Source organism: Solea senegalensis, linkage group LG8 (genome assembly GCF_019176455.1).
Source record: "Solea senegalensis isolate Sse05_10M linkage group LG8, IFAPA_SoseM_1, whole genome shotgun sequence".
Lineage (NCBI taxonomy): Eukaryota > Metazoa > Chordata > Actinopteri > Pleuronectiformes > Soleidae > Solea > Solea senegalensis.
This window is the reverse complement of record NC_058028.1, coordinates 24670858-24683986: the sequence shown is the minus strand read 5'-3', so window position 1 is coordinate 24683986 and position 13129 is coordinate 24670858. Positions and strand designations below refer to the sequence as shown.

Here is a 13129-nt window from a genome sequence, read left to right as displayed (position 1 = left end):
GAGCTTCCGATGTTTGTCAATAATGATCACAAAACACTGTAGGTGATGTATATAAAAATATGTATTGTAGAATAAACACAACAAACATTTAAGTATGACAAACATATAAGTGTAACGATGACTCCCGTTGACCCTTTAACTGGCATAGGGTTAGTCGATCTGTAGTAGAATGTCAACCACAGATCAACTATGGAAACAATAGATCAGTACATTTCATATTAGCTATTGTCGACACACTTTAAACAACAGCAAATAAAGTACTCTTGATATCTGTGTCATATTAGAAGCTCTTAGCATCTTTGAGTAAAGTTCAACCCAGAATATGATGCTAATGATGACAATGTCAACATAAAAGCAAGAAAATGATCCAACATAATTCATCTGTTTTTAAAAACTGTGCTACATTTCACAAAAAGACCTGATGAATTACTTAAAAATGACCAGCTGAAACATTATGACCATTAACTGGCAAAGCAAATTACACTGATCACACTGACTAGTAAAACTTTTATTTTAAAATCTGTGAGATGTCTGAACATCTTAAGGCCTGTTTCCACCATAAAAGAATGAATGAGTGAGTGCACCATATAATGAGTTACCAAGAGCCTATTTGTGTGGCACGAGAACACAGCGTATTAAACAGGGCTGGTCATAATGTTTCAGTAACATCTTCAAACATGTACATGAACTTAAAAGAACAATGTCCCCAAACCCTGACTTTAATGGAATACAATGATATTTATCTACACGAGCAGAGAGTCACATCAGTTTTGTTCAACATGTGTTTCACCTAGCTTAGCATAAACTCAACACAATGTAAACAGATTTACCAAAGAAAATGTTTGGTGCTTCTCAAAATCTAATTCTAGTGACATCTCAATATGCATTTAAATGTTCTCTGTAAATTTGTAAATCATAAATGTAATTATATTATATAAAAATAAAGGCACAATATTGCCAATATCGATTGAGTAGAAAGAGCTGTAATGTTTGTTATGTGTTGTGTATTTAGTGACAGCACTGCTGAAATTTCACTTGTATTTCAGTTCAGTGTCAGACCGAGACTTTGTGCCGGTCGTGCAGTACTGAACAGTTCGGTGAACAAATCTTTCTAATTAACTGATTCTAATGATTCAGGACACCGAAAACAACAGCTTGTATGTGATGCCATGGCAACTGACAAACTCACAATGAGGACACCACGACCGGGCAACAGCTTCTGTGAACACGGTAAGTGCCTTCTAACAGAATGTTTGACTTTATAAAAACTTGCTTTTCCAGTCGTCCAGTACCATGCATGCTGGCTATGCTAAAGCTAGGCCGAAGAGAAGAAACACAGAGAATAAACTGGCGTCACCCTCCATTTCCCAGTAAGAAAGCAAACAAAATGTCCCATGGTTTTCCCACATTTCACACTGCAGTGTACTCAATACTCACTGAACACTTTATTAGGAAACACACTAATAATGGACGGGGTCTCCAATTGTTCCCAAACTGCCTCAGTATTTATTATCACTGATTCTTTAAGATGTTGGACATGCATAAACAAAAACACATTTCCATGCACACACAAATGTGCTGAGTCAAATGAACTAAATATTCACCCCTCAAAACTTGAACTTATCATGTCCTCTAGAGTCTATTAAATGATCCAATATATACAATCTTTTTCTCTAAATCTCTTTTAGTACAAATATATATAAAGTATATCACAGGAGAATTATCTTTATTGACAAATCTATGAACTGCGTCTTGACATAATTCAAACTACTCCCAGCTTTAAATGATTTAAGGCTGATGCTTAAATACTACTACTGTTACAGTGTGAAACAGAAGCTGATTTTGTTACATCTTAAATGTGTGGATCACCACAGACACTCTAGTTGAGTACAACTTGTTACACAATGTAACAAACAATGGAAGTTTCATAGAAACCAGCTAATGGGCACCTACTGTTCCTGTGCATGTTTTTTAAAAAAAAATACCTGGTTGCAAGTCAGGCATTTTTACCACACACAAAACACCAGATGCTTTACACAACAGGCCTGAACACAGAAAAGAACCTCAATATTTGGGGTCTCTCCATGATGAATTCAAGCCTGAACCAAATCAGAACATTACTGTTGGGGTCTCCAAAGTGCCCTGCCGGGCAGGTGTGATGCATGGTCAGCTGAGTCGAGGTTGCATGCCCCAGCTTCCCTGGAAAAGTCAAAAGAAAAGAAAATCAAGTTAGGATTATGTAACTATGAGCTGTGCTTTGTCAAGCTCAGTTGTGCTTCACATCACCCTCACTTTGGCCTTCATGCTAACACACTCTGATGTTGCCGTGTCTAGATGTACGGTGATATTTAAGCACAAATGGTCATTAAAAGGTATTTTGTATTGTTGACATGTGGCCATCAGTTTTCATGCAGAATGCCTGAGTGTGTCAAATATGTAAATGTTTTCAGATCAGTATATCAGAACATGAAATGTCTCATACAGAAGAACATGTGGGTGCATTAGTGATCTATATTACTGCACTTCACGTCTCCAAATGTCATAATATCCTACTAACAAAGTGTTCCACTAGTGCAGTGACAGATCAATCAGTCAGTTCAAAAACAATGTCTCTGCTGCTTGTCTCTACTCACCTTTATTGTAAAGAACTTGGCAAACACTCGTCTATTCTCTATTTCAAAAGCACACCGGCATACTGCACATTACATTTCATATAAAAGGCCACTAAGAAATCCAAAAACACTCACAAATACATTCTCATGACTGCCAAGCACATTTTCTGTGATAAAAGATTATTAGCATTCCAGTTAAATGACTGCTAGGTCACCAACAGAGTTAGCGCAATTTACAGGTGTCATCACTGATAGGCAACTGTCCAGAAAAAAGTACTCATCAAAATGTCAACTCATGCTTCAGGCGAAATGGAAAGCATTGATCAAGTAAAAGACAAGTCTAACACCCTAGTTAAGCAACACAATCTCAGAATGATTATGTTCTTACTGCTGTAAAAGAAGGCAAAGTATTCTGCTTAGGAAACACTCCTCACCAGAGTTTGGAGAGCGGTGCTTATCAAAACACACTTTAACAAAGACTGACAAGTCAAGAATTGCCAAAGTAATAATTACCAGTGCCTCTCAGTGAGTTTAGTCCTGTCCGAATGTGTCATGCCGTCATTACCGGATGACGACAGTAAAGATTAGGGGTAAAAAGGTCCGGAACAATTATCAGAGATAACACTAGCAGACATGTGCGTAAATATTCCACCATCTCCTGTTCACAAGTAGTTTTCCATGGATTTTCAAGCATGGCTTGAGGAGCTATGTTGATGTGTGTCTGCACTTGTGTTATGAAGAAGAAGCGCAGAAGACACATGGCGACAGGAGGTGCAGACGGTGCATGAATCGAGCGGAGTGATTTCTTATCCCATGCGAACTGGCCATTAATATTACAGATGTCCTGTGGTAAAATGACATTACTCCACCTCCCCATGTAAAACTAACCCCGTCCAAATAGGGCTATAGACACTAACGTGGAAAACAAGCTGAGTGTATCATTAACTGATAGTCATTGTCACCACTACTACTGTATCTGACATCAGACGCCTCACAATAGACAAGCAGTGCCAGACATTATATCAGAAAAGAGATTATAAAAGGTTGCAGTATGTACACAATGTAACAGGGAGGAGCCAGACCTTTATCTTTTTGAAAACATACTTGTTATTCTTTTTTTTTTTTAAAGTTCACACCGACTTATTGTATGTTTAGGCTCGTCGGGATTGTACTACTAAAAAGCCCAACTGCAAACAAGGGACAAATACATAATGCAGTCAACGCTGTTTAACCTTTTTGAAAATCCTCTGGCTACTGTTTATCCAATGATACCAGGCCACAGCTCTGCCAGGCCTTTGTGTAGCAGGTAATCAGAGTCAGAGTGAACGTACCTGCTCAGGGCCTGCTGAGAGGACAAATGGTTGCCGGGTTTTTGAGAGGGCCAAACACCAACGAGGACATTACATACATACTTATGCGTGTGCACTGATCATATTACATTGTGGTTGTTTGTTGTGGGAGGATCAGCATCACAACGTGAGATCAAAGTGACTGACACACCTTTGCGTGCACATAGAGTAGCTGTTTTATTCTGTTTGGTACATTGGTTGGTGCCACCCTTCACTATTTTCCTTTTAGTTAAACAGAGCAGCTTTTTGTTTCATTGGGTGTTTAGAAAAGCTGCCACTCAGTCCCAGTTTTGTTTTCTTACTTTCATTTACCTGCAATATGTACGCCTTTCCCATCTCTCTCTTTACTGTGTCTAATCATCTAATAATAAGCACACAAGGCAAAAAGAAGAAGAAACAAACCACTTGATAGTTAGTATTCATCCACTGAAACTAAAGTGATGGAACTTTATATGTGTCACATAATGCGTACATTACTAGTATCAAACTATTCCATTTGATGATATATTTGGTGGAAAGTAACAAAGTACATTTACTCACGTAACTGCATGAGTAGTTTTTATTTTTTTATTTTATATAGCTTTTACAGTTAATAAATAAATAAACTACTTTGGAAACTATGGCCAGAAGAAAGTGAAGTGATCTGCATTAAAGTGATAAATGATACCTCGTAAAATCATTTAACATTTGCAGGGTTTTTTTTTGTATCTGTAAACATTTTCCTTTAATTGAAAACAAGTCATTTGAGATTTATATCCCCTTGTCCTTTTTGCACGACCACCCATAATGTTTTCATTTACCTGATTTCTTTTTAGAGTGGAAACAATGAATGAATGAATAAATTAATCGACAACCATTTTGATAATCAATGAATCGGTTCAAAGCTTTTTTCATGATTAAAACAAGATTTAAAAGTTAATCATTTTGGTGTGTGAACAAAACAAGACATTTGAGAACATCATCATTTTCAGGTTTGCCAAACACCGATCAACATTTTTTAAGGTTTTGTTAAGGATATTTTATGGACCAAACGATTTGATCGACAGATTAATTGATTATGAAAATAATCTCTTTTTTTTTTTACTTACAAATTTTCACTTTCATCAAAATAATACATTTATGTACTCTTTCCATATCTGCATATTTCTGGTGAGCTTTTTTTCGAATTACAGAAACATGAATAAGACAAAAATGACAGTGACATACCATAGTATGAGGGTAGCTGCCCATGTGCAGCAGACACTCCAGGGTCTCCATCATCTGCTCTTGGCGGAGTGTGTGGAGTCTGCTGTGACTGGGGGATTTACTGTTTTCCAGCTCACACATTGTGGCCTTCAGGGCCAGCGAAGCACACTGAAGGACGCTCATTCCTGAGGAGATGAAAAGATTTAGATGACTGGATATTTTCTTCACAGTCTTCCACACAGGAAATTATTGTAATGATATTTAATTCAATATATATAGATGCCTCTATGATCCAATACATCTTCTCCATTTTTTATACAATACCGAGGAAATAGCCATACTTATCTGGCCAAACGTAGTTTATTATTGTCAATAAAATAAGTCTTTCCAGTCATTCTCGAGCCTCAATTTATGTTATTTAGATTCTCTTTTTATTTTTTTATTTTCACACAAAAACAAAACATCTTGTAACACTTAGTAAAGTCATTTAATACAGGAGTAGTAACTTGTAGCGGTAACTTCAGTTCAACTGTCTTCGCTGTAAAACTTCTTCAAATGAACTTAAATTACAGACATAATGTTTCTAACCCTCTTTTGTGTAGTGATACATTTTACTGTATTCACTGCACATATTTTGTATGTACTTTGTTTATTTCATGTGTAACTGAATTTAAATTTAAATTAAAGTGAATCATTATAATCTTTAAAAGTACATACCGCAGTTATCGGTGGCTTCCACGTCAACATACACACCATCCATCATTGTGTGTTTCAGAACCTAAAAGAAAACATACACATTAACGTTTGAAAGGAAGACAGAGGGAACGTGATTGACAAAGTCTGTCCACTTTGTCTCTATCACACACCAAACGTTTAAAAAGGAAAGGTGAGTAGTTTGATGCAAACAGGGGCAGTGGTGTTTTTATGTGTGCTTAAGTGTGCACGACATTTAATTTACGCTCAGTTAGTTCAACTAATAATGTGAGTAAAAACAGACGAGTGTTGAAGACACGCACACAGACAGAATCAGGTAAAATTCATAATGACAGCTTGCACAGATGATAATTAGCCCCACTTAAAAAAGCTCTGTACACAAACACCTTAAGATCTCAAAACATTCCCTCACACATAACACTGTTCAGGCTAGGTATTTATTAACACTTGATTTTCTGCATTCAATTGCTTTTCATCTGAGTCAGCCAAAGAGTTTTTATTGACTTGACGACATGAAAAGAGAATATCCAGGACATGTACCTGTTCAACCTGTTCGTCTGGATCAAAGGCAGCCTTATCTTTGGCATCCAACAACTTGTAACAAACAACGTGGATGTAGACGCAGTGAATATGAATATGAAACAGATAGTTGTCCTCTGCACAACTCATTTTCTAAAATTTGAAAGATGACTTTGGATGAAAACCCCAAACACTGGACCTGTAATTTGCAGCCTATCAGAGTGATTTTCAATGAGACGCTTTATTCCCTGGAAATTAGGGCTGTAATCAAACTAGGGCTGTAAATAACGCAGACAAGTTAGCTTACTGCTTTATATGACATGCCATGTTTGAAGTCGAGCTGTGATATGCAAACTGTTGCTTGCAACCTTTACATTCGACTTCTTTCCCGCCATCTATTTTTGTAAAATGCTGCCACACTGCTGATGTCTTTGACATGGATGTTAGAGGAGGACGTTCTTTAATCTATCTGTCTCTTGTGGGTTGGGCTAATCCAAAATACTGAAAACAAGGGGGGTGTTCTCTGAAGACACGCACGCTGTTACCTGTGAAACAGGGGTGCCTTGAAAACGCGCCCATTAGCACTTGGTAAATTCCTCCAGATGAAATCAAATTAACCTTAGACTGTATGAAATTAACATGGCAATAAGTCAACCAATTAGAATTTGAGTTGAACCAGAACGTATCGACTCATAAATCGACCAGTCGACTGGGACTTTACTGGAAATACTACGCTTGCATGAGAAGAACCCGTCCCAAACACATTTTAAGCATTAGAAAGGAAAACATTGCTCTAACCTCCAGGACTCGGATATAGCCTTTCTCAGCGCTGAGGTGGAGGCAGGACTTTCCGGAATTGTTGGTCTCATTTACGTTGGCCCCCAAACGGATCAGATCGGCCACCATGAGGTGATGATTATGATTTGCTGCATGAAGGAGGGCCGTCTGAGAAAAGAAGGCCATAACATAATAATAAATATTGTCCTATTGCAATGTGATAACAACAATTGATAACTGTCCAATGAAAATGATCCCAGATGAAATTTGTTTCCATACAGCTGTGGCTAAAGATGCACTCACACCAAAGTACTCGTACTCATACTCGCACTACTTGTGTACATTAGCTGTACATAAGTGATGCAAAGTTTGCATCTGCACACACAATGCATGTGATATTATCATGTGAAAAAGCAGCTTCAGGTTTGGTGTGAACACACCATAGGACAGCAACAGCATCTTCTGTTTAAACAATGAATAGTTACATAGTATAGAATAGTTACATACATACTTATTCAAATAAAAGCTCTAACCGCAAACCGAGTAACCACACAACCTTAATTAGCTTTTAAATGGTACTAATTGTACATAAATGTGGAGAAACAATACAACATGATCAAATGAAGAAGCTTTCTCTGTGCCTCTCAGTGAATCTCTGCAACAGACTTATATTTACAAATACAATTTTACGAAAAAGAGACCGAAGTTATCCGATTGATGACAATAATCCTAAAAAAGACAAATAAATTGCAGATTTAATTTCAACAACTCAAATATATACTGTACCATTCCATCAGAGTCTTTAAGGTCCAGGCTGTTGAGTGCGGCCATTCTTTTAGCTATGGCGTAGCCCAGTGCTCTCTTTCCCACACATGCCACTTTGAGGAGAGGTCTGGACAGACAAGCACAATCCCACACATTTAGACAAAAGGGAAAACTTCACATGACATTACTGGTATTTACTGACACACATAAGGTACCGTACAAGCTAGTGAGAGGTTTCGTGACCTGAACCTGGGATTTAAGGAGGCAAAGAGGAGCTGCCAAAAGCTACAAGCTTTACTGAGTTAAATTATCTGAACCACAACAGGTGCACACCCTTCACAAAGCAGACATTAAAAACTGTGGAACTTTTTAATATAAATGTACAAACCAATGTCATACGAGTTCACACAATTCCGATTAAGCCACTCAGCTCCATGTGACTCTGTGTTTCTCAGCATAGCAGCACTTAAATCTCACGTTGCCTAGTGACATACCCACATTGCACACTAGAACAGTAACATTGAGTAAGTAAAGAGAGACGGCTGTTGTGTGGAGTGTGACTGAAAACACAAAGAAAAGATTCATAGGTGAATTGTACTACTCAGAAAACCTGCCAATTTAGCAGTTTGATGGGCTCCCTCAGTCAGGTGTGACAGCTTTGCTTGCCACAGCCCGTTTTCAGATGAATGTTACATTGTTTCTGTTTACGACAACCAAACAGTAACAACATTTAGAACAAAATAACCCTCCGCGAAAAAACAAACGTTACGCACTGCAGCTTTGCCTTTCATGCTTACGCGTTGTCTTGTAATAAAAAAGTGATCTCCTTTAATAAGTAGCTTAATAAGTTGCTCCACTAATTGCCGCAAACTTACGTTCTGCCATGCTCATCTGCTGCCAACAGTGCTGCATCAGAAATGTCCCTCAACCGGATCTCCTCTCTCTGAAGCTGGGTCCAGAAGAACTCAGAGCTGTTCAGGTTCCAGCTGTGGCTCTGGGGCTCAAACCCCTCCTCCCCTCCTCCTCGTCCACAGTGTTCCATTCCTGCAGCAGCGGAAGGCTGGAGGCTGGTGTACATGAAGCCAGGAGGAGATGGGACCTGGTGGTACTCGGCTGTGCCGAATGAGTATGTCATGTACGCCTGCGGGCTGGGGATCATTTCATCGGATTCGTCACTGTTGTACCCTGTTCATTAAAAAAGAGGATCTGCCATGTAAGGAGGTATGACTGTAGTTGAAATTAAAATAGTCTTCAAGGTGATATGAGAACCACAATCATTACCAGTTGGTGACTGCTCAGGGGACACTGCATATTCAGAGGACAGGAATTGTGAAGGGGAGCGGGAGGTATGGCCGGTCCTTAGATCCTCTTCCAACACTTCGACGATGATTGCCAGCTCCTCCAGGCTTTTTGTAGGAAGTTTTCTCTGAAAACCAAAAACAGCCAAGGTATGTAGTGGTATCTGAGGTGCTCCTCGAGACATGATTTAAGGTGGTTCATGAACCTGCTTTTTACACAAATCTTGAGGGAACCTTTTGGGGGAGTTTGTATCTGTGTGTCAACACCTACCTTGGTGGTCTGGCATCCTGTACGAGTGCTGACTCGTTTCTTTTCTCCTGCAGGAGAAAGAGTGAAGTTTATTTCTGCCAGTATCAATCTGATCAACACACAAAGTGAAGCCAGAATGTCGCTTTCACACCGCAGGCTGATGACTAGTCGGTTTTACTGCTTAATGGTGTTGATTTCAAGCCATTAAGCTACACAACACCCCTCCTGAATTACTGTGAAGGATCTTTACTAACCTTTGACTCTCTTGCTGCATGTCTCCTGCATCCATACATTTGTGGGATATGCAAAGGGAAAAAAATCAGTTACATTTGTGCAAATTCATGCAAAATCTATACACTTTTCAGACTTAAACTTAACTAAATTTGGTGTTCTGGTAAAAAAAAAGTGATTTTTAGCCTGACACACAATGTGAAGTTGCTGAATGTAACAACTGATCCTAATATTGACAATAACACAGTTAGTGATCAGTCAAATGATTATTGTACAAGGAGATTATTCACACCTTCTATGTATTTGTGACTAGTTCAGATATTTAGGTATTAAGATAAGCCAATGTGATTTTATTTTAATTTTGGACACTTCCTTTGAGAATCTTTTGACATGCAGCAAACAAAAGATATGATCAGATGTGAAGTTTGCATGCCTGAAATATAATGTTGTCCTGCTGTCATTATCACATTATTCACATTTTATCAGTTATTAAAGGAATAAAATGTTACCTGAAGATCTTGAGGTTCCCAGCCTTGAGCTATACGCTTTTGTCTCAGTAGGTCCCTCACTGGCATTTTGACACGTACTCCAAGGTAAACCTTTTCACTAGCGTAGATAGATCTTTTAGCACCTGCAGAGCAAACAGTGAACAAGGCACGTTTATGAAAGGAGCAGATGACACAACATTGACACCGAGAAGCAGGATCAGATGCTGTTCAGTGTCTCACACATGCTTGGTGAAGTAGTCTAAAATTATAGACTGTAACTGTGTTGTGTTGCTTCAAAGAAATAAGTTTGTGTATTTTAAAGACAAACTCATTACTATGTGTGAATATTTTCTGTTACTCAAACAAGAACTTTAGAGGCAGAAGTAAAAAAGTATTCCAGGTGAACAACAGGTGGCCGTGGCTCAGTCGGCACAATGACTTCCCTGTAACAAATAGCTTAATATCTTTGGCTTGTGGGAAAACAAGACAGGGTGAAGTTGGGGATATGCCAATCTGTAGTTTTCAACATGTTTTGACATGTTACAGAACAAACAACAAATTGATTAATCAAGAAAAAAATTGACAATTCATTAATGATGAAAAGAAATTGTTATTGCAGCAGTAAACACTTTAAACTATTATCTCTGTCCAGTAAGATTTGTTTTTATTCTGGAAAATCAATATGGTTCAAAAAGGGAATGATTAGATTCATGGTGGTGATTTGGATTCACAACTTGAGTGGGACACCTTATGCAAGGTTTTTGCTCATTGAACGCTTTCTTATAATTAGTTATTAGTTAAACTGTCTACCTTCACATGACTTCCTTCTATGAGGATCTTTAGCTGTAATGGACGTCAACAACAGGAAAATTAACTGTGTTTCTAGTTTTGTAATTTTAGTTGTAAAGCAACTTCCAGCAACTTATACTTCACTATATTTTCTATATAGTGTTTTTCTAGTCGTGATGAGCTGCTTTACACTATAGTTTTGCCATTCACACGCTGTAACATGGGTTAAGTGTCTTGCTCAAGGACACAGATTGACAAGCAGAGCGAGGACTTGAACCCACAACCTTTCAGTTGAAAAACAACTCGCCCTATCACTGAGCGACCATTGTTCAATCCTAACTTGTCACGTTTTTTTAAGACTGTTACATTTTCTTCTAAAACTTAAGTACATTTCATATCAGAAAAGTGCTGTTGATACTTAAGTACAATAAATGTCATATACTTTAAAACGTTTACTTTACTTACTTAATTATAAAAATTCAACTTCTACCAAAGTCATTTTCTGGTAAGATTCTTTGACTCGATACTTGCACTTTATTTGTCTTGTCCCAATTCTGATTATAACACAGTTTAGCTATTTAGCTATTAGCTAAACCATGCTAACCATGTTAAAACAAGCTAGTGAGCCTTATTAACTTAAAACACATGCTTTCAAAACCTAAGCAAACACTAAACGTGCACTTTTTCCACCAAAGCAAGTACCTCTTTTACTCCCGTGTTCGTCCTGTCGGGTGTAACGGGCGTCAGGTGTATCAGGTTCGGACAAGCCCGCGGCTATTTCTCCAGGGAGAAGAGCGAGCCCAGCGACGACGTCCGCTGTCACAACACTTCTGTCTTTCTGGTCCCTTCTTTTGTATCTTCCTTTCATTTTGCACAACTACGCAGGAAAGAGAGAATTAAAATAACTTAAAGTGGCTTTCACTTGCCAATTTCCCAAGTGCTGAGAGCTCGCGGTGACATACAGGTAGCGTTGTGGTGCTGGTGCTGAGGCTGCTGAGGCTGCTCTCCTTCCGGGCTGAGGTCCTGCTGCTCTGCTCCTGCTCACTGACACCTGTTGTGAGTGTGTGCGTGCGTGTGTGACTGACTGACAGGTTTGTGTGCGACGCTTCTGTACTTTACAGTGGCCTCACCCACTGCCTGAGGGATGTACACGGGCGACGCCCACGTCACGGCACAATTCACTGAAGTGGATGATAGTGCGGTGCTTTAGTAGTTTTTCCTCTGACAGAACTAATTTTATCTGTCACATCATTTTGACTAATCGTAATTGCATTGTGACTAGTACTAGATATCTGTGTTACTGGTCAAAACTACTAACTTTTAATCTACAACTTCTTTCTGACTATCTGCACCTTGATTCAAGATATCTCAAGATAAGATAGAGACAATGTAGATATCTTCAATTAAGGATAATTAAAGGCACCTTGAACTTGAACTATAACGACAAAACCCATACACATGGCAAAAGTGAAGTCTGAATTATGGATGTCTGTAACTGCAGTTTTGACTTGTAAAAACTGAATTGCAGATAATCCATAGCTGTAGTTTTGACTTTGTGGTTAATATCCTGTCTATTAAATGTTAAAACTACTTGCCATACCTACCATGATATGTCAAACTAACAAATTACCCAAATCATCTAAGCTGCCCGCTGAACCTCCACATGTTATTTACTCCACCCTGGAAGCAGCTAGCATGGAGGAAAGTTTCACTCATCACATGTTTATCTAAATTTTCAAATATTTTTATTCAGAATTATTATTATTATTTTCATGGCTCAGGTTTTCAGGCTGCCACACATGCCTGTTTACGTTAACCTGTTTCTTCTGTTAACCCTTCATGCTCACACAGCACAGATCTGTGCTGCAGGTGGACCCTTGGTAAATTGCTGTGGGAATAACACACAACTCCTTATATGTACATCCTGGGGTGTGTGTTTATAGGTCTTATCTTTAGGCTTTACAAGGTTTTCAACAACAAAATTATCGTCTTCTTATGGGCTGTTGAGTCAAAGTTATAATTCATTTTATATTGCGTTTGAAAACAACAACAACAAAAAAAACAAGAGTAGTGACAATTCACAAAATAGACATAGTTTTTCTTTTTTCTTTTTTTCCATAAAAACGTGCCAAGTGAACTTCTGTGTTTCTGT

General features: G+C 38.4%; 1 protein-coding gene across 1 annotated transcript; it reads right to left on the bottom strand.

Moving 5' to 3' along the window:
- Positions 1-43: 43 nt before the first annotated feature.
- On the bottom strand, positions 44-12046 carry zgc:113279 (uncharacterized protein LOC553749 homolog). The gene is made up of 12 exons (XM_044031353.1): positions 11940-12046; positions 11680-11854; positions 10210-10331; positions 9724-9748; positions 9491-9537; positions 9203-9347; positions 8797-9106; positions 7943-8048; positions 7178-7324; positions 5864-5924; positions 5168-5331; positions 44-2199 (listed from the first exon to the last, which is right to left on the bottom strand). Exons 2-12 carry the CDS (start codon positions 11843-11845, stop codon positions 2167-2169), a joined length of 1326 nt encoding a protein of 441 aa, XP_043887288.1. The 5' UTR covers positions 11846-11854; positions 11940-12046; the 3' UTR covers positions 44-2166.
- Between the last annotated feature and the right edge of the window lie 1083 nt (positions 12047-13129).